General features: G+C 43.0%; 1 protein-coding gene and 1 pseudogene across 1 annotated transcript; both read right to left on the bottom strand.

The window, feature by feature from the left end:
• Window positions 1-3,222: 3,222 nt before the first annotated feature.
• LOC149457271 (regulator of G protein signaling 16-like) lies at window positions 3,223-8,476 on the bottom strand. Its single transcript, XM_089683994.1, has 4 exons — window positions 8,163-8,476; window positions 7,594-7,655; window positions 5,392-5,558; window positions 3,223-4,426 (listed from the first exon to the last, which is right to left on the bottom strand). The coding sequence occupies exons 1-4, from the start codon at window positions 8,309-8,311 to the stop codon at window positions 4,229-4,231; spliced, it is 576 nt and encodes a 191-aa protein (XP_089540120.1). The 5' UTR covers window positions 8,312-8,476; the 3' UTR covers window positions 3,223-4,228.
• A 4,644-nt stretch (window positions 8,477-13,120) lies between these two features.
• Window positions 13,121-13,229, bottom strand: LOC149457270 (U2 spliceosomal RNA; annotated as a pseudogene).
• Window positions 13,230-24,831: the final 11,602 nt, after the last annotated feature.

The following is a 24,831-nucleotide window of genomic DNA, read 5'->3' as shown; positions in this document are numbered from 1 at the left end:
AATTGCTGTTGGGAAAAGGTGTCCTTCCAATAAGAGAGACCTGGAGCTGTTTGCAAAGGAAGAGTGGTCCAAAATTCCGGGTGAGAGGTGTCAGAAGCTTATTGATGGTTATAGGAAGCGACTGATTTCAGTTATGTTTTCCAAAGGGTGTGCAACCAAATATTAAGTTAAGGGTGCCAATACTTTTGTCCAGCCCATTTTTGGGGTTTTGTGTGACATTATGTCATATTTGCTTTTCTGCCTCTGTTTTATATTTGTTCCAATACATACAAAGGGAATAAACATGTGTATAGCAAAACATGTGTTAATGCAATACCTTTTTTGTGTGAAATACTTGATTTTCAGGAAAAATATCAAGGGTGCCAACAATTTCGGCCATGACTGTATAAACATACGGGCACGAAACGCGTTAGGGAGGTGCCCTACCCTGTGACGTCACTCCGCACGGCCCACGTGGACGGCCATCTTGGTTTCTGTCAAACACAGTCTGCGAGTTAATTTGCTCTGTTATCACCCCTATGTTTCAATAAAAGTACTACACTATTGGAGATTTTCTCTTTTTGGTTTGTTCATCACGAGCCCCCCCCTCCAAGGTGAATCCCATTGACCCTGCATTACCTGCATGTTTGGTTCCCCCTGCTGTTTGAAGAATGTATCTCTGGAGCCTGGATATTCCTATGGTGTGCTATGTGCCTTGCTGACACTTGCCAGATGACCCCTAGTGTTCCAGTTTCCAGATGCAAATGACCAGGAGTTGGTCTTCATTTACTCAAATGCGCATTCGTTTGCACTTTCTGGTTAGTGCAATCTACACTCATTCTTATTGGCACCATGGTCACAGATTTTCACCTTTTTGCTGCTATTGAACTTTGAATTTTTATATATCACCATATGCACCTTATGAAGTCAAGTTTGGATGATTTCACAGGTTACTGTTTTAAGCGCCATAGAGCGCACATTTATATGATTGATTACTTATGCTGCTATATACATAATATATATCATTATTTATTTTAACGCCACAGAGCGCAATTTTATATGTTTTCTTGCTGATGTTGTTTTACAAATCATTTATGTTTTATATATTATTCATTTATCATTAGCGCTGCATATATACATATTATGACTATAGAGCAACCGTTCTCAACCAGGTTCCTCCAGAAGTTACTATGAGTTCTTTGAGCTGTGGCTGATTGACCCCACATCCAGGGGCAGACTGGGCCGGGGGGTGGGTGGCAATTGCCCCCCGGTCCGCTCTGATGCCACTGTGGTGGGTCCCCAAGAGGCTGCAGGGGTCTGAACTGAAAAAGCCTATTTCTCACAGCCCATAACCAGCACAGACAAATCCCCCCCTCCTGTCCCCCACCCACCCTCTCATGGAAGAGAGAGGAGATAGAGAGCTGGTTCTGCTCCTCCTCCATCTGCCCTCTCCTCCTGTGTCTGCCCCACCCACACCCCCTGGCAGTCTTGTGCCTCAGAGAAGGAGATGTGTGGGCAGGAGGTTTGAAACCCAGCAGCTAGAAAGTTGCAGCCTGCCGATCCATCCGTTCACTATAAGTGAAGTCTGCCCCCTCCCTTTTCTCTCCTGCCTCCCAGTGAGTACTCTAATGTAAGAGGGACTATGATGTAAAGGGAGCTCTGTGGCTTCCTTACTTTTACTCCTTCCTTCCTTTCTTTTCAATCAGATTGAGATTCAGTTCATCGGGAACCAGCCAAATTTCATGGACAGCCTGTCTGGGGTTTTTTAGTGCCATCACTGTCTGCGACTAAAGCTACCAGCAGTGATCATTGTATTCTGATGGTGGGGAAACCTCCCACTGTCAGACTACTATAGTGCAGTGGGAGAGATTCCTTCATCAACACTAACTGTAATGATGGGGGAATCAAAAGATTTTCTTTCCCTCTACTTGTAGTGGAATAAAAGAAAATTGTATAATCTATGGGCTGCTTAAGAGTGTGTCTGTGTGTGTATATACATTCACCGGCCTCTTTATTGATTACACCTATTCAATTGCCTGGTAGCACAAATTGCTAATAAGCCAATCACATGGCAGCAACTCAATACATTTAGGCATCTAGACGAGGTGAAGACGACTTGCTGAAGTTCAAACTGAGCATCAGAATGGGGAAGAAAGGGAATTTAAGTGACTTTGAATACTGTGTTCCCTGATTATTAAAGAGATGATTACTTGCTAAGAGGTATATGGATCCACAAAGAAAATAGAAAATATGAAGAGGCAGACGCTCTGTTCCTAGTATCATGTTGTATTTCCAAAAACGAAAACAAGAGTGTGCTATCTTGGGTAACATATTGTTGATTTTATATACACTTGTAATACTCATCTGTATAGACCGGTAAATGCTAAAAAAGGAAAGTGGTTTATGATGTGCGAGTGAAAGAAAGCCTTTTAACTTCATCAGGGGGATGTGCACTTCATTAATTTCTGGACTTACCCATAAATGTCCTATGGCGACCATTAAAGTGTATGTCTGGGCAAAAAAAAGTCAGTACATTTCTTCAAGACTTGCACATTTTTCACATGTTTTATTATTAAAAATACTACAGATACAAAAAAAATACCAGCTAATCCTGCCAGAAATCCAGTGGCTCCTAAATTCATGTGCACGCTTTCTGTTCTGCACGGAAACCACTAGTACTGTTTTAAGTCTTGCCCAGTTCACCTCTGTGGACTACAGAACACTCCTTCTATGATATGGAGATGAGATGGAGCTGTTCTGCAGTCCTAGCACACTTCTTGTCCCAGGGAGACAATGCAGGTGCAGTACAGTGAGTGAGCATTGTCACCCTAGGGCAAGAAGTGTGTTCTTGGTAAAAATCACCTGAAAAAAAAAAAGGAAAAAAGCCCACAAAAAGAAAACTAATACAGCCATCACATCTAAGAATCAGACAGCTATTGCCTTCTGTACCTCCTCCCCCTCCCATTAGAGTGTAAGCTCCATGAGCAGGGCCCTCCTATTCCTTCTGTTATAACTATATTTTAGATTAAAAAAACAATATATATATATATATATATATATATATATATATATATATAAATAACCATAATTAGTTGATTTTGCTAAGTGCTATGACCGCTCTTACTGCTCTAAGCCGCAGGTGTCCTATGATCAGCATGGTCTTGTCATTACAAAATGATTGCACAATGTGCATGTTAGACCAATCCATATTAATAAAAATATAAATAATAATAAAACAATGCATTTTACTTTGTTTTATTTACTTTTATTTGTTTTTTTATTTAAATAATTCATATAAATTAGCATATCAACATACATGAATGTATTTTCCAGAAATACAATATGTTCCTTTGTATCACCACATAATAATTTTACAAAAGCTGTCCAGCAACATTTAAATATATTGAACATAAAATGTGAAATATATACAGTGTATATACACACACACATATACATATATGTACTTATGTATGCTGCAGGTGTTATTTGATCAACACAGGAGCTTTCTATACATTCATCACCTAGCTTTCTGTTGGGTCAGTTCCCACATCCAGAATACTGTTGACAAGTCTCTGCAATTCCTGTTTGCCAAAGGAAAAAGACTGGCTAGGAATGTGTCACATTTTTTCAACATTGTACTCTACTTCCTCCCATTGTTCTTGGATCTCATCATTATGAATGGATACTGCTGAAACACTTGGCATACATTGAGTCCCAGGTGAAAACTCATTTCCAGACACTTGATAAATTATCTACATAGCAACAGTAGGAATAACAGATTTTTTCCCTGGCTATAGGAAAAAACTACAGCTGTGGGAGGAAGTGACATTTAGCAGCACAGACACATTGCACAAACATTAGTACATCAACTAGGAGTCACACCATTGTGAGTTCTAGTCTGTTATATAGAGATTCTCTCATGCTATCTCAATCCTGCTAACGTATGTATGAATGTAAAGGTTACAGGGATTGGATTTGGCAAGCCCAGTCTTATCATGGCATCTTCATGACTGGTGCCAAGGAAATTTTGTTGGACTAGGACTCAGAAATCCATTCTATACACAGTCTTCTCTGCCCCACTGTCTCGGGCTCATCTACACAGATGGACCTTGCTCGAAAGTCTTCTCAATCAACGCCCAGGCTCCAGTACACACATGGCGGTGGGATGATGTCATGAACCTGGTTCTAGATCACTGGAACTGAGCTCTACTCTCAATGTCGTAGCTTACTTCCAACACTTGGTCTTCATTCATGTGAAGGAGAACTTTAGTTTCTTAATAGATGACTGGGTCAGCAGTTGCTGGTAGATGGTGGATTTTAAGAAACGTGGGTAAGAGTCTTTTTCCATCAGAATACGGGTCTGTTCTTGGGCAGAGTCAAAGCAATTACGACAGGCGACTGCAATTTGCTGGCGAGTGTGTTCTCTGGTCTGATGGTCAATGTTTATCTGGGTAGACAAAAAATGTTGACAATTAGCTTACCATCTAAACACCAATAGCAGCCAGAGGTTTAAAGTATAACTAAAGGGAAATTATTTTTAGTTGGATAAAGTGGAGGCAAATTAGGACACTTGTCAAGTTTTTTTAATTGCTGTCTGTTCCTTGGTTAGAGAGATTCGCCCTTCTGTTTGTGTTGATTACCATTACGACCGAAAGTGAAAATGAAATAAAATCTCAAATTTTGTTTTTCACCAAAACAGAGGGGAAATATTCCAGTGGGGACACTAGTTTTAGTGACCTACTTTGGAGAAATGTGCTCTCACTTCCTGTTTAGGCTATCGGAAAAGTGAAGAGAAATCTCCCCAAAGTGATGGCAAAAAAACTTCCCTTACTCTATCCAAAATGGAAAAAAAGTTTTGCTTTTACTTTAACTATATTTTGGTCCATTGGGCTCACCATGTGCCAACAACTCTTCCAGCCGCAAAATGTTTCAGGGCAATACATTTAAAGCTGCAGCTATTATAATACCTTAAACTTTTTTATTTTAGTGGCCTAAGTAATTGTTAATTTTGGTACAAATGTTTGTTCCCATTTTTGGGGACCTTTGTTGTAGGGTTTATATTTATACAAAGATATTTAAAAAGAGCTTGTTGACCAGAAATAGAAAATGGCTCCCTCAATTAAGGAAAATGCTAAATATATTTGTGTGTTTAAGATAGCTTTGAAGAAATGTAACCACGTAGGCTTCTTTTTTATTTTAGAAGTCTCAGTGCACACTTTCCTAGCCCGCCTAGTCTTAATTAACTCTGAACAGTCTCAAGTCTCCAGGGCATTGTTTAGATTGTACATGCATAATGAGTTGCATACATAATGAGTTAATCTCATTTTAAAACTTTGGATGTCTGACCCTTGGAATCCCAGTTGTACAGTGCATCTTCTTATCAGGATGCTAAATATAGTAAGCACTGCTTACCTCTCTAGGGGCTCCAGTCTGCAGGAATTCCTGAAATATGCACTGAGCTTTGGCAGGAAGCTTGTTGGCTGAAGGCGTCTTCTTGTATTCTTCACAGGCAACCCAGAACTCCAGATTCTCCTCGCTAAACTCGGTTTTCAGGAAAGTGCGGAAGGCTGAGAGCCCATCTGTAGACAGGATGAGAGGCAGACGTTAAGAGGAGCCCTTCACAAATCACCTCTCACACTCAATTCACTTCCTATGGAGAGTCCAACGTGCCATTTAAAAGTGTATCTAAGCCAAAACTCTTTTTGTATGCTTTCAATTGAATGGTGAGGGGGTTAGAACCTCTGTCATATTTTTATTGGTATTTCTGTCCCCATGAGGAAGATTAAGCTTCTTTGGTGACCATTGTCATTTGGATTGAAAGTGAGGGAAAATTCAGAATTGGGTGTCACCAAAACAGGAACAGAGGGGAAATTTACCGGTTAAGATGCTTGCTGCAGTGAACTGTCTAAGGCTCAGTTTACAGCTCTGCGATTTGAAGGTCATGCATCTTACAGTGCGACTTTCTGGTGACTTGTTGCGACTTAAGTGCGACTTTGATGCGACTGTAATGTCGGATCCAAATCACATCAATATAGATGAGCATCCAACTTGGAGGCGACTTCCATTTAACACTATGGGAAAAAGTCGGATAGAAGTCGCTTTGAAGTAGTACAGGAAACTTTTCTAAAGTCGGAGTGACTAAGTAAGACAGCTCTCATTGACTATAATGGGATTTCACATGTCATGCGACTTGGGATCTCACAAGTCGGATCCCAAGTCGCAGCAGGGTGAACCGAGCCTACGAATACATTTCCTGCGCTTTTGGACATGGTTCTTCTTTCTGTTGTGTCTACATGACAACGTAAAGGGAAATCTACCCAGTGAGATGGTTTTTAACCACCCCAAAATGACAATAGTTTTGGCTTTAGATATATTAAAATTAAATTTTATATATATATATATATATATATATATATATATATATATATATATATACACACACACACAAAAAGTATGCATTTAATATTTATATTTTATTTGCCTCCTGAATACTGTATATTACATTGTCCATATTTTATGTTCATCAATTACAGTATAGACTCTAATACTTATTATATTGTGCATTGTTACTTAATCATGTTTGACAAGAGCATTGCTCATCCAGGTCGGCATTGCTCAGCCAGGCTGGCATTGCAGTGTAAAGGGCTGAACAATATACTGAGGGTTATTTACTAAAGCTAGAGTGTGCAAAATCTGGGGCAGCTCTGCAAAGGAACCAATCAGCTTCCAGGTTTTGTTACCAAAGCTTAACTGAAAAAGCTGAAGTTAGAAGCTGATTGGCTACCATGCACAGCTGCTCCAGATTCTGAGTGCCCCAGTTTCAGTAAATTTACCCCACTGAATATAAGACCCAGAATGCAGCAGATGAAATCTGGAGCAGCTGTGCATACGAACCAATTAGCTTCTAGCGTTTATTTTTAAACAATTTGAAGCTAGAAGCAGATTGGTTGCTTTGCACAACTGCTCCAGATTCCATCTGGCCCCATTTTAATCAATTCCACCTAATGTATTTAGGAGGCAAATAAAATATAAATGTTCAAAATACATAAAAATAAATGTGATTAGAACACCATGGTTGGTTTATACTTAAATGTATGAAATAAGGGCAATATTTTCCTGCACAATAAAAATGAAATGATCGACCATACAAATTGTCCTTTTGAATATGTGATATTAAACTTAACAAAGAGTGCAGGATACCATAATAGCAGCCCTCAAAAAAGAATTTTAATTGTTTTGAACTGGTAAAATATAATTGATGTCTGAGTCATAGCACATCTCTGCCTTGTTAAAAATCCTGCTGATCTTTTAGTACTTTTCAGCTCATGTGCTTTTTTTTTTGGTTAGTGCATATGTAGCCCCTTGCATTATCTGCCCTTTAACATTCTATGGGATTCATTTACTAAAACTGGAGAACGCAAAATCTGGTGCAGCTCTGCATAGAAACCTTTCACTTTCCAGGTTTATTGCCAAAGCTTCATTGAATAATCTGAAGTTACAAGCTGATTGGCTATTATTCACAGTAGCACCAGATTTTGCACTCTCCAATTTTAGTAAAGCAACCCTATGCGCACCTTTCATTACAAAAGTAAGATTCGCCAAGCCCCTGCTCACCTTTGCTACTGAGGAGTTGACTGAATGATTCTTTCCACTTCATGGCTTCTTTCATGCAGTTTCTACAGAGAGATAAAATAATAAGATTTTGATATTTTTCACATCCTTCTGATATGTTCCATAGCATCAGATTTGGTCTTATTTAATATTGCTCTGACCCATAGCAACCAATCCAAAGTCATTTTTCACATCCCCAACTACAACGAATGCAAGTCATTAATAAACCTGCCTGCCTATAAATAGAAGGGACATTGCACCACGGCGTACATGTCACCTGCACAATTTACTCACGTCAAGGAAAAATGTGCAATCACAGTCTAACAGGTGAGACAAAATGTTGCAATAGCAGTACGTCAGCGCATAATTTAAAACCTGTTTCTAAAAAAAGACACAAATGCCATATAGGCTTGCAAATATTTCTTTAGGGATTTTTTTTTTTTGCAATTTTGACTGCAAACATAACAACAAATTTTTTGCTTTATTCTTGAATTTTGATTTTTGATTCATCCCTTCCCCCCAAACCTATCTCATTGTAGATCTGATTGATACTGGGTGAACTCTTGGCTTACCTGTGACTGTCCTTCTTTTTGTAAAAGCTGGATGGGACAAGCTTGTGTCCGACGTCCACTTTGTGAATTAAGGTGCTGATCGACGATCGTAGGTCCTTGGCTTTATCACACAAAAAGGCGTCAGGATTGAGAGAATTCAGATACATCATGGTTTGGCACAGAATCCTATGCTGTTCGGCGTTCCTGCCCGGTTGGTAAACGGCGAGAGTATTTCAATAGGGTTCCTTGCAGAGCTGATGGCTTATCGTTCCAAGAAAGAACAATGGAAGTCTGCTAGTCCTTTGTGCATGCTTTTTTGAAACTGGTTCCAGAATCTGGCATCCTGCCTTTTATCTGAGAGCGTGCAGATTAGTACAGCCTCCCTAGGAGGAGGATCATAACGTGACATCCAGGGGAGGAAGAAGGGACAAGAGGAGCATACCTCCTCCAAAGCCAGTTGTGCCAGTGCAGATCTGTGCTGTGTTGTTATGTGACAAGCTGACATTCCGCTCTTCTCACACTTAGACATTGTAGATTTATTGTGTTCATATAATAAGAGAGGCATGAGAAACCGAATAATGGAGCCCACTGCTGACAAATACAGATATGCAGACGCAATCAACTTACCGCTCAACAAGGAGCAGAACAATCCCGAAAACACAAATGTCATTATATGTCTCCTTACCTGCTGAGACTCTGATAACAGGAACTTTGTCTTGGCGATTATTCTTTTAGCAATCTGCATTTTAACTCTTTCATCTTTAAAGGGAAACTATTTTTTTTATTTGTCTGTTCTAATTTTTTTTTTTTTTTAGATCTTCATGTGAACATTCTCAGCTGGCTATACTGTAAATAATTGGATCATTGTGTACTCATATTGTGTTTTAAAACCCTTTTTCTATATATTGTTTGCAGTATTATATGTACACGGGATCTATAGTCATCTATAGTTACTCTTTAGGCTGCTTTCACACTGAGGAGTTTTTGAAGCTCTTTTGCATTAACCTCCCTGGCAGTATTCCCGAGTGTAGCTCGGGGTAAAGTTTCAGCACCACAAGCAGTAACCCCGACCTACACTCGGGAATACCATGCGGCGCTGCTCCGGGATCTCTTCTTCACTTACCTTGTCCTGCGCTCCCGTGATGTCCCTCCTGCAGTGTCCCTGCCAATGTCCTCCGGCCGATGCCGGCATCCATCTTTTGGGTTCCGTTCCCTGCGACGTCGGGACATATGGGGACGGAAAGGTGGGAAATTTAAAAATGTGAAAAAGTGACATTCACTAAATACACTAAAATCACATAGTAAAACATTACTGTATCAAAACATTTCACATACATTTTGTCTCTAGTGCTTTGTCCTGTGCCCTGCCTGCATTTTTACTGTTCTTATTGCCTGGAAACTGAGAAACGTCCATGGCGTCCAAAAAGCGTCCCTTTAAGTCAAAAGCGGTTTTAGACCAGCTAGAGAACAGCGATAGTAAATTAGAACTACTTGCAGAATTGATTGATAATGATTTGTGGGGAAATTCGTCATCAGACACTGAAAATGATTTTGTGACTGAGCTCAACGATGTGCGAACTTGGCGCTATATTTCAAATTTCAGTGTTTTTGGTTTGATTATATTATTAAATTACACTTATTATTATATTATTATTTTTTATGATTATTTAGTAGCCTCCCTGGCGCTATTCCCGAGTGTAGCTCAGGGTTAAGTTTCAGCACCACAAGCGGTAACCCTCGAGCTACACTCGGGCTTACCATGCGGCGTTGCTCTGGGATCTGTTCTTCTCTTACCTTGTCCTGCGCTCCCGCGATGTCCTCCCTGCAGTGTCCTTGGCAATGTCCTCCTGCGGATGCCGGCATCTGTCTTCTGGATTCCGTCTCTTGCGGGACGTCTCGGGACGTACGGGGACGGAACGGCGGGAAATTTGAAATCAACAAAAAGTGACATTCACTAAATTCACTAAAATCACATAGTAAAACATTACTGTATCAAACCATTTCACATACATTTTGTCCCTAGTGCTCTGTCCTGTGCCCTGCCTGCATTTTTACTGTTCTTTCTGCCTGGAAACTGAGAAACGTCCATGGCGTCCAAAAAGCGTCCCTTTAGGTCAAAAGCGGTTTTAGACCAGCTAGAGAACAGTGATAGTAAATTAGAACTACTTGCAGAATTGAGTGATAATGATTTGTGGGGAAATTCATCATCAGACACTGAAAATGATTTTGTGACTGAGCTCAACAATGTGCGAACTTGGCGCTATATTTCAAATTTCAGTGTTTTTGGTTTGATTTTATTATTGAATTAAATTTATTATTATTATATTATTATTTTTTATGATTATTTATTAAATTATAATTTATGATTTTGTGTTTCAAATTTTATCATACCCGGGATGTTTAATAGACTCTTGTTCGGACAGATTTCAGTGAGTTATTCCTAAAAATTACAGGCCTACAATAAAAAAAATACATATTTCCATGTAAACAAATGTACCGCTTTGAGCACAGAAATACTGACATAATCAGACCGCTAGGGAGGCTACAAAAGCACCTGAAAAGCTAAAGAAAATGCTTACCTTTAAAGTGTTACTAAACCCACAACAGTAGAATCAGTCTGTATATGCAGTAAAGCATGCTTGTTATACTCACTGTGGAACCTAAGGGGTTAATCCTCTGCATTGTGTAAAAACGCTATTTGATCCTGTCTTCTCTGATCCTTCCTTTCTTCCAGTGTCCTCCTCTTATCTCCTGATAAGACATATTTTGTGGAGTCACTCTACACATGCTTGGATGGTGTGTATTGCTAAAGAGTTTTTTTTTTTCTTGGGAGAGTTCATGTGATCAGCACAGGGCCAATCAGTGCTGTCCAGACAGAGGTCAGAGGTTGTGCATCCTCCTAGAGCAGAAAGAAAACTCCTCCTACAAGCATTAACCAGTGCTCAGCTGGACACTGATAGAAGTCACAAGACTGCTCTAACTGCTGGTGAGAATAGGTATTTAGCAGTTTATAAGGAAGCATGGCAGCCATTCGGCATGGGACCTGGAAGCTTGCAGAAATCACTGTAGTAGTGGTGCCTACTAAAGGGAATTCCAGCTTCCACAGGGATCCCACAGGTATGCCATATACATATTTAAAGTGTTACTAAACCCACAACAGTAAAATCAGTCTGTATATGCAGTAAAGCATGCTTGCTATACTCATCATGGAACCTAAGGGGTTAATCTTCCGCATTGTATCAAAATGCTGTTTGATCCTGACTTCTCTGATCCTCCCCTTCTACTGTCCCCAATCCATCTGCTAATAGAATAGAACCTTGGGGCAAGCTGCACATGCTCAGTTTGGTGTGTATTGCTAGAGAGGTTTTTTTCTTTCTTGGGAAAGTGCATGTGATCAGCACAGGGCCAATCAGCACTGTCCAGACAGAGGTCAGGGGTTCTGCATTCTCCTAGAGCAGAAAGAAAACTCCTCCTACAAGTTTTAACCAGTGCTCAGCTGGACACTGATAGAAGTCACAAGACTGCTCTAACTGCTGGTGAGAAAAGGTATTTAGCAGTTAATGTTTACTAAAAAAAATTGCACTTGTATGTTCTGTGTACTGTGGGAGACCAGATATAGTGAATGCAGGGGCCTGGGTTTAGTAACACTTTAAATTCTATGTATGTTTTCACACTGGTGACCAGAAACCCCCTTACATCAGAGTTCCCCCTTACATCACAGTCCTCAGTGTTCCCCTTTACATCAAAGGCTGCAGCATTCCCCTTTTACACATAAAAATAGTTATATAAAAATATTTTAGCAAGAAAAAACAGACTTCTTTTGGGAGGGGTGCATCAGAGTTCTCTGCCTATAGGCTCCTGAGATGTAAATCTGGCCCTGTAATCTATTTTTTCATGAAATAATTTCTTCCTGTTTTTCTGCCTCCTTGTACCCCCCAACCCCCACCTGTGAGCTCCTGAAGCTCATATTTTCCCCCTCACTTCTGCTTGTAGGGAGCAGTGTACGTTAGTTGTGGTCATGTCCATTGTTCTATGCACACTTCACATCCCATAGTTTCTAGTTCATCTCAGAAGTAAATAAGAGAGGGTGGCTATGTTTCTACATACAGTGGGACCATGGAGAACGTATCTACTCTCTTACAAGAGGTTGGAATTTGGAGGGTTTTTTTTAAAAAAAAAAAACGAAAAACTAGTAAGTGTTCACAAAAAACGTGCAAGTGCAAAACACCACACAAAAAAGTGCACTTAGGGGTGTGCTTTGTCCTTCCCCCGAAGGGGATGGACCTCTACCCTGATCCCCCGGGGCACAAAGCTCATGACAGGGACAAGGTTCCCATTTGGTCCACCTAGCCAAAAGGCCTGGCGGACCCCGTTCCTTGTGGCCAGCCGAAGCCAGCCACTCAGTACTTGGTAAGGGGGCTCTCCCGAAGAGAAAACCCCCTAGGGACAGGGGAGCAAGGAACCAAAAGGCCACACATCCTCCCCCTAGACTTCAGGGTAGGCCCGAGGACCCACACCCTCCATCCTGTGAGTAATAAAACACACACAAAAGTGAAGAGTGACAAACGTGGGAGAAAATAAATTAAATAAATAAAATAAATAAGTGGCCGTGCAGATTGTGCACTGGCCAGGCCCTGAGGCCTGTAGCAAAAATTGTCCAGAACTTAGCCAAAAGGCCCGGCCCTAAAGGCACAGTGCAAGAAAAGTGTTTGAACACAGTGACCATGTGCCTTTTCACACGTTGGGGTCCCACACCCAAGAGTTACTAAGAGCACCCCTGAGGCGACCACTCAGGGGGCACTGGTTCGCGGACTTTCTGCCTTCCCGGCCCCTGGCCAGACAAGGTAGATCCGCTCAAATCAGGAGGAACTGGGCCCCTCCGGTTTTCCAGGGGGAATTACTCCCGGGCCCCAGCAGCCTGTGGGCGCCTCGGTTTCTGTTCCAGCCTGTACTAACCATCAGGACCCCCATCATACCAGCAGGGGTACTATACAACCAGTCATCCCCGCAAAGCTAGAATGATGGAGCACCCCTGCTGGATAAGAACAGATACTACACTTGATCTTAGCCAAAAGGCTGAGAAGCGAATTTGGAGATTTGGAGTTAGGCTACTTTCACACTGAGGAGTTCAAGAAAACTGTTTCCCTGTGAATGTGAATGTATATCTTTGTATGTTTTCACACTGGGGCGTTGTACTTGCGGTGTAAAAACTCCTGCTTGCAGCATCTTTGGGGCATGTTTGGGGAGTTAAAAAAAAAAGCCACGAAAATGCTTCTCCTCATTGAAATCAATGGAAAACGCTTGAAAAACACCTAGAAAGTGCCTTAAAAACGCCTCTGAGAAGCGTTTTTGGAGCAATTTTTAGGTCACGTGTCCTTTAAAAAATGCCCAGAAAGCGCGGTAGAAATGCCTATGCGGTTTTGCTGTGTTTTTTTGGTGGATCAGTGTGAAAGTAGCCTTAAGAATACATACTTAAATAGAAGTGTAGATTTCCCTCATTCAGTCCTCCTGGGCTGAACAATAAAAATCTATTTATTCATAAACAGCATGGATGGAGGAATTGCTGCTGCCGGTTGTTGTATTCAGTGGCAGTTGCAACAGTGGCTTTTAAATCCCCAGCAGAGACCTCATCTGATTCGATGCAGGCGCTGTTCAGCCGAAAATTTTCCAACTGGCTCCTTCAACAAAGGAAAGATCAATTCTGTCAAGTGGAGGGGTGCCCACAGGGGTCAACTACAGCTCAAATTTCAGCCAATACAGCGAAATGTCTGTTTATGGCCACCTAAAGTCTATTTCCATATTTATTACAGCTATTCATAGAGCGCTGACAACTTGCGTACACTTTACATACTGTACATTCACACCATTCCCTGCCCGCAGGGAGTTTACAGTATAAGGTCCCTATCTAACATACTGTACATACTCATCCTAGGGCTAACGCAGACAGGAGGTGAGTAATCTACCAGCATGTCTTTCAAGGGTGGGAGGAAACCGGAGTAACCAGAGGAAATCACGTAAGCACAGGGGGAACATGCATGCTCGATATCGATAGTGTCCTGACTGGTATTTGAACCAGGGACCCCGGTGCTGCAGGGCAGAAGTTGATGGAACTGAGAGGGGCTCAATCAGACCTACAGGCAGCTAGACTGCAGCGTTCATTTGCAGCTGTACCCCGCATTTTGTGCTATGGCCTCGTACAAGCTGGACGTTTTGCAGTGGCCTGTTTTATGCGGTTAGAAACGTTGGCCCTGGATGTAAACTGTCAACATCTATGGGCAGTCAGAGGCTCTAATCACATCTAAATGCCCATGTGAACAGTGGTCACCAGTACCGAGAGAGGGTCGTCAAGTGCCCAGGGCAAGAATCAAAAATTGTGCCCCCCCCCCTCTCCCACTGTTAATATATACCTTAGAATGGGTGTACCACCCTGCATCTATTCTTTTCCCCCTTGCTTGTCTGTGCCCAGGGCAACCTCCCCTCCTGCCCACCCCTTGTCCAGGACCTAGCAGTGCCACCAGTGATATATTTGTAGAGGGTACAAATCTGGCTGTGATGCTGCTGGTGGCATCTGTTCTCACACTGTGTGTGTGTGGGGGGGGGGGGGGTGGATTTAATACGACTGGAGAGTGCAAAATCTGGTGCAGCTGTGTATAGAAGCCAATCAACTTCCAGGGATTCTGTCAAAGCCTAAGCCCTGGTTCACACTGGACGCAACTTAGCATTCGATTTGCATGCCTTGTGACTTGCAAATTGCATGCCAAGTTGCACCCTATTGTCCGCAATTGGAGCTGTCATATCGGTGTGGTTCTGACTTGGTCGGAGTCGCACCAATTTCAAAAGTAGTACATGCACTACTTTTGGTGCGATTTGCATAGATATCTGTATCAGGGGTCTTGCAAATTGCACCTGAATTCAGCGGGTCCCCTGTCTTTGAAATCATGCGACTTCACTGTAAGGGCTCGTTCACACTTGACTTTTTTTCCAACTCTTGCCAAACGCCCCTATAGCGCTTGACAAGCGTTAGTCCGGCGTTTGTGAAGCGTTTTTAATGCTACGCAAATGCTCCAAAAACGCCGTATGCACGGTTTAGCAGTGGTTGGTAGGCGTTTGCCAAGCGATAAAACCACCCCACAAATGCCTATAATGAAGTTTGAATGGTGTTAATGCTCCACAAACGCCCCGCAACTGCGTTGCAACTGCACCGCAAACGCCGGCCAGGCGTTCACAGAGCGGCACCATAGACTTGAGTAGCAGGCTTCAACTCCTCCTGACTTGACCAGAGGCGTCCGTTTTGCCGCGACATGGCGCTAACGCTTCTGTGTGAACAGCACTATGAGCTGCAATGTGAAGAATTTTCAGAGGCGTTTGGAGAGCGGTAAAAACGCTTCCCAAACGCCTGTCTACCGCCTGCTGACAACGCTAGTGTGAACATAGCCTCAGTCGCACGATTTCAAATTCGGGCTTGATGTGAACGGAGGGTAATTGAACAAGTTAAAAGCTGATTGGCTACTATGCACAGCTGCACCAGATTTTGAACTCTCCAGTTTTAGTACATTAACCCCAATGTGTCTGCCAGCAAAAATCATGGATTTTCCCTGATCGGTCATCTGAACGGCTCCTTTTTTTTCAGACTTTATTTAAACTGCCAAATAGGATATAGTGTGGCAAGTATCCTGCAGAAAACTTCAGCCAGAAGCTCAGGTATGTAGCTGTGCTCAGTAAGTCTGTAAAATGACAGACTGACAGCGGTCATGGCTGCCCACCATTGTTCGGAAGTATCTTTAAAGGGAATGATTACTAGAGGTCAGGGACTGATGATCAGCCCTGGGTGTAAGCAGCTTGCTTCCAAGAAACATAATCTGTCCTTAGGGTGCAGGTCCTGCAGGTAAACACTTCCTGTGCTGCTGCATCTGCTATCATTGCTTTGTATAGACTATATAGTATGAGGAAATTGAGATTTGAAGGACTTTAGAGGTGCTCTTGGAATACTACCACTACAAAAAGTTACAAATTGGGGAAATTTCCCCTACAGAGTTTATTGATACAAATTACATTAATGGATGAGTTCACTTTAAAAAAAAAAAAGCCTGTTTTTTGCAGGTAATAAATATGCATTTGCTATTTTTTTTGATCCTGGAAAAACATGACAAAATATGGATAATTTTAAGGGGTATGAATACTTTTTCAAGGCACTGTAGACTAAAGCTGGTCATACATTAATCTTTTTTTGTTCAACCAATGGGTTCACCAAAAAAAAAAAAAAAAAGACCCGATCCCATCATCCGCACACACAATGTGGATGCGGGGATCACTGCCATTGTGCTATTGGAGAGCCTTCATTTCCATCAGAACATACTGATCAGTGTTGTTGGCTATAGTCGGCAACTGATTATTCAGGAATAACCCAACAAGCTGGTTGTACACAAGTCAATCATTAGATCGACTTCTGTACAACCAACCTGCCTATACATAGATTGTAATTTGGCCATCCATGCTGAACCAGCCACATTTCAATTCATGTATGGCCACCTTTACAGGCTGTGGCTATCTGCACACACCCGGGCTCCCAGGCAAAGATACTTGCTGCACCATGGCAGAGTGGATGAGGCCTTAGCCTGTGCTGGTCAGAGCCTTAGTGACTGCTGTGAAACAATGACACACCCTATATAGAGGATCTGTATATCTGTAGAAGATTTGTGATAATGGAAATATAGTACAGCAAGTATTAAAAAAGTGAAAGCTACATAAAAAGTGCTGTATAGCTGACCTATCAACAGATATGTTGAAGCGGAGTTTCCACCTAAAAGGGGAAGTTTAATTTTAAAGATTTGTCCCCCGCTCCCCATTAACCACTTGCCTACCAGGCACTTATACCCCCTTCCTTACCAGGCCAATTTTCAGCTTTCAGCGCTGCCGCACTTTGATTGACAATTGCGCGGTCATACAACATTGTACCCATATGAAAATTTGATCATTTTTTTCTCACCAATAGAGCTTTCTTTTGGTGGTATTTAATCGCCACTGGGCGCTTTACTTTTTGCACTATAAATAAAAAAATTGCAAAAAATTTGAAAAAAAAAAAAAGTTTATTTGTTTCTTTTATAAAATTTTTCAAACAGGTATTTTTTCTCCTTCACTGATGTGCGTTGATGAGGCAGCACTGATGGGCACTGATAGGCGGCACTAATATGCAGCACTGATAGGCGGCACTGATAGGTGACACTGATGATGGGTACTGATAGATGGCACTGACTGGCATCACTGCTGGGCACTGACTGGCGGCACTGACTGGCACAACCCCTGGGCACTGACTGGTGGCACTGACTGGCAGCACTGCTGGGCAGCACTGGTGGGTGGCACTGGTGGGCAGCACTGGTGGGTAGGCACAGGTGGGTGGCACTGGTGGGCACAAGTGGGTGGGCACAGGTGGGTGGCACTGCTGGGCACAGGTAGGTGGCACTGTAGAGTGGCACAGGTGGGTGCACTGCTGGGCACAGGTGGGGGCACTGCTGGGCACAGGTGGGTGCACTGCTGGGCACGGGTGGGCGGAGCTAGTGGGCGCACTGCTGGGCGGAACTTGCGGGTGTCACTGCTGGGCACCGATCATCAGGGCACTGATCATCAGTGCGTTCTAGGAGGATGTCATATGACGTCCACTCAGAACTGGCCGGCCGCGGTGAAGCCGTCATTCGGCTATGCGCGGTCGGCAAGAGGTTAAGGATTGGCGGGGGGGGGTACCCGAATTTGACAGGTACCGGCTACCACTTCCGCTGCAATTGCCTAGGCCAGTGGTCGGCAAGCCGCGGCTCGCGAGCCACATGCGGCTCTTTACACTCTTTAATGCGGCTCTTCTGTGTGCCGGGCGCCCGCTCCCCTCCCTCCTCTCGGGCGGCCGCCCCAAAAGTCAGGACTCTGCAGCTAGCCCAGCAATGGGCAAACTACGGCCCGGCGGACCTTTTAATCCGGCCCGCGGAGCGTGGCAAACATTGGCTGTCAGGATGTAGGCGGGGCAGCCAGGATGTAGGCGGGGCAGCGTGACGAACTCCTCTCCTCTCACAGTCCGCCCTGAAGACCGGAACGGCGCGGGAACACGGCGAGAGGAACGCGCGGAGCAAAGGTAAGTGAATTGACACAATATGGGGAATGAATTACTATAGGGGAGACGAATTACTATGGGGGATGAATTACTATGGGGGATGAATTACTATATGGGGGATGAATTACTATGGGGGATGAATTACTATGGGGGATGAATTACTATGGGGGATGAATTACTATATGGGGGATGAATTACTATGGGGGATGTATTACTATATGGGGGATGAATTACTATAGGGGGGACAAATTACTATAGGGGGGACGAATTACTATATGGGGGATGAATTACTATATGGGGGATGTATTTTCAGTTTTAAAAATGTGGCTCTCAAAATAAATTTCAATCGTGGTTTTGGCGAGATTTGGCTCAGTTGAAAAAAAAGGTTGCCCACCACTGGCCTATGCGATCAGAAGTGGAAGTTGTCCTCCTACCCTCCCTCCCCGAAGTCTTGTGGGACACGTGACAGGTCCCAGAAGACGACGGGGCCATTCAGAAAGCGCTACTTGCTGCAAGCTGTCACAGCCGGGTGCCCACACCGAAGATGCCGGAGCCCGGAATACAGGACGGCTGGTGAACCGGCTGCTGCGGGGGCAACGCGGGATCATAGGACAGGTAAGTGGCTGTTTTTTAAAAGTCAGCAGCTACAGTTTTTGTAGCTGCTGACTTTTATTTTTTACAGAGTGAGTGGAACTCCGCTTTAAGTGCATGCACACTAGTTATGCAGAAGTGTACCAGTTCTAGGTATTTATTACCTTGAAGATACTGTAGATCACAGTACTCCTTCTGACAATGCCTTTTTCTGTATTTCCCTCCAGAGCCTTCTTGATCAAGCATCATCAAGAGTCAAGATCTACTTCCAGCGGTGAGGTGCTGGGTCAGAGATGACACTATCATGTAAATTCCAATGCCTGTGCAGTTATCAAATGTCTGACGCAGATCAGCCCCTGCTGCAGCCTCTCACCTGAAAACTTCTACATAGTTATAATGTTGCAGTCTACTGTTGCTGACATGCAGGCTTGGAAATGTACTGAAAGATCTACATTAAGATAAACATGACAATAACTATTTTAAATATGTACTGTTACAAGAATGTGTCCTCCACGCTCACCGACTCTGCTGTTATTATAAATATACGCACCCTCATGTTGTAGATACAAAGGTGGAGGGACTAACAAAACTGCATTCTGAGATGACAGCTGTCATTTTCCACTGAATTCACTGGATTTCAGGGTATTCAAGATAGTTATTAATAGCTATCTCACAGTACTTGATTGGATTGCTCTCGGCCAGGCATGCATCTCGATGTGGGGACACTCTACTATTATGTAGTTATGGTTTCTGTTCTATGTGGATTATTTGCTGTTTGCAGGCCCACCATGATCTAGTGGTTGATATCAGACTTGTTTTGATGTCCTTACCTCTGCAAGTGCACCTATTTATGCCTCAACCTTTTGTATTTTTTGTTCCTTTGTATTTTGAAAAACTTAAAATAAAATATATTATGGAAAAAAAAGTGTGTAGCTTCGTTGGTGTCATTCTTCATAACCAAAAAGGAAGTTTTAGCACAAAGGAAAATCATGACACCGAACGACTGCTGAAATCATGATGTTAATAATTAAATTAAATACATTAACAATTATCTTCTTTCTTTGCAATGATAGGACAGCTAATATGCAGATGATAACTTGCGTCCTAGAAAGCTTTATGTTTATGCCTTCTCCCCTCCACCCCCATCATGTTGACTGACCGCAAACTAAAGCTGGCCATAGATGGATCACAATTTGGATCCATCTATGGCCGTTTCCGCTCCAGAGAAGTCGACATAACGATCAGCTTCTCACAAACAGGACTGTTGTAAATTTTTCATCTGATCAGTGCATGCAGCCAATCAGCTGCAGCGCTGACCAGTGTATTCTAACAATGGAGGTGTCCCTGTTGTCAGAATACCGCAGTGTAGTGTGTGGATGTGGATGGGGGAATCCATTCGTTTTTTTAATTTTTTTTGATCAGCCATCTATGGCCAGCTTTACTATGAAACAAAACAGCTTCTATTGCATTATGGGATCAGAAATCCTTTTTTTAACTTGTTCAGGGCTCAATTGTACCATATACATTAAATTGCCATGGGCAGCCTTGACAAACTCAGTTCCAACGCATAGACAAGGCAGTTTGCTTCATGTCCTTTTAGTTCAGTTCACAACAGGTTGCATTGCAATTGAAATTGACTTAATGCAATGTAATTTTGTGAGAGTTCAATAAAGTTAAAAAAAATAAACAATGCAATGTGTTTAGAGCAAAGTATTGCACTGGCCCTTCACAGTGCACACCAGTGGGTACGCTTTATACAGAGCATATCAAAGGCCCACTGATGTGAATCAATCCAGCTTGCTCAGCTCTGATATAGGGTCACCATGTGCAATGTTCTTTTCCAAGACAGAGCTGTTGATTTTTCAGAAATCACCCCGGGGTTATGTCATTTTGCCACTTTAGATGAAAATAAAGCTTGGCAGAGTTTCTCTTTGGTGTTCCCTTGGCTTCTTAATGTGGCGTTTATTGACGGGCAGCATGTTAAACCAACAAACTGTATGCTGCAATGTAATAAACAAGTCATTATAAGGTATATAATGTGCTATGCTTCTCTAATCCCGGGTTCACAGTATGTAACATATCCTAGATTGTAAACTCTAATGAGCAGGGCCCTCTGTTTCCGCTTGTACCAAATTGTATTGTAGCTGTAATGTCTACCTTCATTTTGTAAAGTGCTGCACAAACTGTTGGCGCTATATAAATCCTCTATATTAATAATAATAATAATAATAAAAATAATATTAATATGCATCGGTATCCTGGGATGTCATTCTTTATACACTGGGGCAAGCCACTTGTAATGCAGTGTGTTGCAATGCACTGCATGCAGTAGCATGCTTTGCGTTCCTTAAAAGTGTCAGGTACGGTATTGGCTGTGATTAGGTGAGCTGGACGCCCATTTGAAATGAATTAATTTTTTTAATGGCGCCCTGATACACTAAGGTAATGCACATTGCAGTGTATTGTGTTGCAGAGTTTGCAACACATCCAATTTGTGGGACATTTAGTTGTGTTTGCAGCTCATTCATTTCTATTAGCTGCCTTAACACAAGGGATGTTAATGCACAACATAGCACGTTAAGGCACATACAAAGACACACCTGTAAAAAATGTAAATGGGACCTATAAGAACTGTTTAGGCAGCCCATCTCATTACCTAGGCATTTGTAAATCTAAAAAAGATTGCACAGTGATTGGATGATCGGATTTTAAAGTGTCACCAAATTCAGATTTTAAAAAAAATTCTATTCCAAGTTTATATTATTAAAGTGATTCTAAAGATTAAAAAAAGCAAAACATGTTATACTTACCAGCAGCCCTGATCCTGCTTTTCTCAGGTCTCCTGCTGGCGCTCCTGGTTCCTCCCTGCTGATAAGTGCCCTCATAGCAAAGCACTTGCTTTGGGGGCACTCGTGTGCCTGCTCCTGAGCCGGCTCTGTGTGTCCATTGACCCACAGAGCCAGCTTGGTCCTGCCCCTTGCTCCCTCCTTACTGGCTGTGTTCGACAGCTAACTATCTGTCCAATGAGGAGAGAGAGCTGGGAGAGCCTCTGCTCTCATGCACATCGCTGGATCAAGATAAGGCTCAGGTAAGTATAAGGGGAGTTGGGGGGGGGGAGCTGTTTGCCAACGTTTTGTTACCTTAGAGTGGTTGTAAACCTCAGACAGGTAATATGAACAAACCATTTCCCTCTACAGTGTGTACATGTCTTAACTAAGAGCACTAAGTGCCATTTCTGTCTGCTGGTTCGTTCCTCTTCTTTCTGCATGACCCGCTTCTGGCAAGTTTTCCTGACACCAAGAGAAAAATGGTGACAGAGGAGGGATCTCTAGCAGATTGACAGCCTCAGCTCTGTTTCTGTGATCGGTGTCTCTTCCCTCCAATTAGCTCTCAGAGCTCTCCTCACTGAGCTCTGCAGAATGTAACTTCAGCTCTCCACCCCCTTTTTTGATAGCTTTACAAGCTTTATAAATTCAGCACTTTCAGCAGATGTAGAGAAGAGATGACTGCAGATAAACAGGTACAACTTATGTAGGAGGATTTGTTTCACCTCTGTGTATCAACTGAGACCAGTCACTTCACTGGGTATATGAAAGGGTTTACAACCACTTTAATGCATTAAGGTGGTTCTAAAAGCTCAAGGTTTTTTACCTTAATGCATTCTATGCATGAAGGTAAAAAACCTTCTCTGTGCAGCAGTCCCCCCTCAACCCCCCTAATACTCACCTAACTCTTCTCGATCCAGTGATGTGCACTGGAGTCTTGGCTATCCCGGGACTCCCTGTTCTCATCGGCTGAGACAGAAGCAGGAGTCATTGGCTTCCACTGCTGTCAATCACAGCCAGTGAGCCATTTAGAAGAGAGAGGGGTGGAGCTGAACTGCAGCGCTGTGTGTGAATGGACACACGGAGCAGTGGGTGCCAACCTAGCAAGCTGCTTGCTATGGGGGAACCCAACAGGAGGGAGGGGCCAGGAGCTCTGGTGGGAGACCCCAGAAGAGGAGGATCCGGGCTGCTCTGTGCCAAACCATTGCACACAGCAGGTAAGTATAGACATTGTTGTTCTTTAGAAAAAAATTAGCCTTTAGAATCACTTTAAGGTAAAAAAAACCTTGGACCTTTAGAACCACTTTAACTTTAAAAAGTCTCTTCTATTGCACTCAGAATCCTTTCAGCTGCGTTCTGTTTTGGACCGCCTATTCATTTCAATGGGCTGCCAAACAAGTGGGAATGCGGAAATAGTACAACAGGCGTAAGTTTTAAAATTGCGCCTGTACCAAGCCACATATTTCTTCCATACTGTGGATTTTGGTGGCCCCAAATGTGTGACTTGCGATGTATTTGGAGTGACATTAACAAATAATAGCACTTTCACGCACCTAATAAGGGCAGCGTGTTTCTATGCAGTGCGGGAAACATGCACAGAAACCTGCGTTTCCCACACTGTATATGGTGTCAACCAGCCCTTAATATTTTTGCCTGATTAAAGGGAGATTGAGGTTTTTGTAATCCCTCTGCAATTACCTATGGCTTCCCCTTTTTCAGTGCTCCCCTATTGATACAACAATCGGGGAGTAATATTTCTCTAGCTGGGTATATTAGAAGGTGTCAGCTTTACCACTACATTTTCTTTCCATCTGTCATATAAAACAGCCACCCACACACCTCCACCCACAATGCTGTGATCAGCCGCCATTCCAGTGACGGATGGCTGGGACAGACGCCGGGTAATGTAAGTCACCTTCCTGGAACCATTGTATGATTGTGACTGAGCGTGAACAGTGACAGGAAAGAGAGAGGAAGCATTCTCCATCATCTGTTACTAGACCACTTCATGGCAGGCACTGGCTGGAACACCCTCCCTTATCCAGTGGCTGGAAATAATAATGTGCTTCGTAGTCTTCCCGAATGAATTCAAGTGCACCTGTCACTCAGGGGAACGGTAAACAGCATTTTGCTGGCTGTAACTGATCATCGTAACAATGCAGTACAATATTATCATTAGAGCTTCTCGAAAAGGCTGCTTCTACACCATAGACTACTAATGTTAACTGTCTGTCACCATGCCAACTGGTATAACTAGAAGTCAGATTTCTGATTAAGAACATAAACCAACGCACACTGCGGCATAATATTCCATTTGTTTTCTTTTTTTAAAGCTGACGTTTACCTAAAAAGATCTCTGCAGCTTTGGTCACATTTAGCTGTTATGAAGTATACCTCATGTTGTGCAAGCAGATGGATCCTGGAGAAATCTTCAGTGCATGGATGCCTCGTCCTCTTCCTGGCTCTGGGGTTTCTGCACTTTGGGGATGAACAGCTTCAGGCCTTCAAGTAGAACAGCAGTAAAGATGGTCTGATGGGGGGACACCTCCTTGTTCCTCCTCCCTTGAGAAAGTTTCTTTGATTGCTTTCACTACCTGAACCATGATTTGTGAATGGGGAGAGAATCCTGTGATTAGGCAGACTCTCCTCCATTTGCAGATGTTAAAGACAGGAGCTTTTGTTGGTGGAGGAGGAGGAAGGAGGGGGTATGTCCCCATTAGACCAGCTCTACTGCTGTTCTGCCTGTAGATCTGAAGCAGGGGCGGACTGACCATTTGAAAACTCAGGCACTGCCCGAGGGTCCGGGGTCAGTAGGGGGCCCCATGAGATGCCCCTGGTACCTTTTTCATGGGCTTTTCTGAGTTTCCCCTATTGCCCGGGGGCCCCACGAGTTGTCAGTCCGCCCCTGATCTGAAGCACTGAACTACAGAAGACAGGAAAATGAGAGGCATCACTCCAATGAAGATTTTTCCAGGATCCAACTGCGTGCACAATATGAGACATGTTTCATTACAGGTAAGTGATGTGACTAAAGCTGTAGTTAATTTGGTTTCTTGCTATCATGGGCTGATGCTGAACAGTACTGAGACTGGAGTGCCCATGTGGACACTTTGGGGTTGATTTACTAAAACTGGCAACAAAATGTGTTGCTTTTCTGCAGAGAAACCAATCAGCTTCC

Source organism: Staurois parvus, unplaced genomic scaffold (genome assembly GCF_062004578.1).
Source record: "Staurois parvus isolate SC_StPar_1 unplaced genomic scaffold, SC_StPar_1.0 ptg000332l, whole genome shotgun sequence".
Lineage (NCBI taxonomy): Eukaryota > Metazoa > Chordata > Amphibia > Anura > Ranidae > Staurois > Staurois parvus.
The sequence above is the reverse complement of the archived record's forward strand: the minus strand, read 5'-3'. Positions and strand labels throughout refer to the sequence as shown.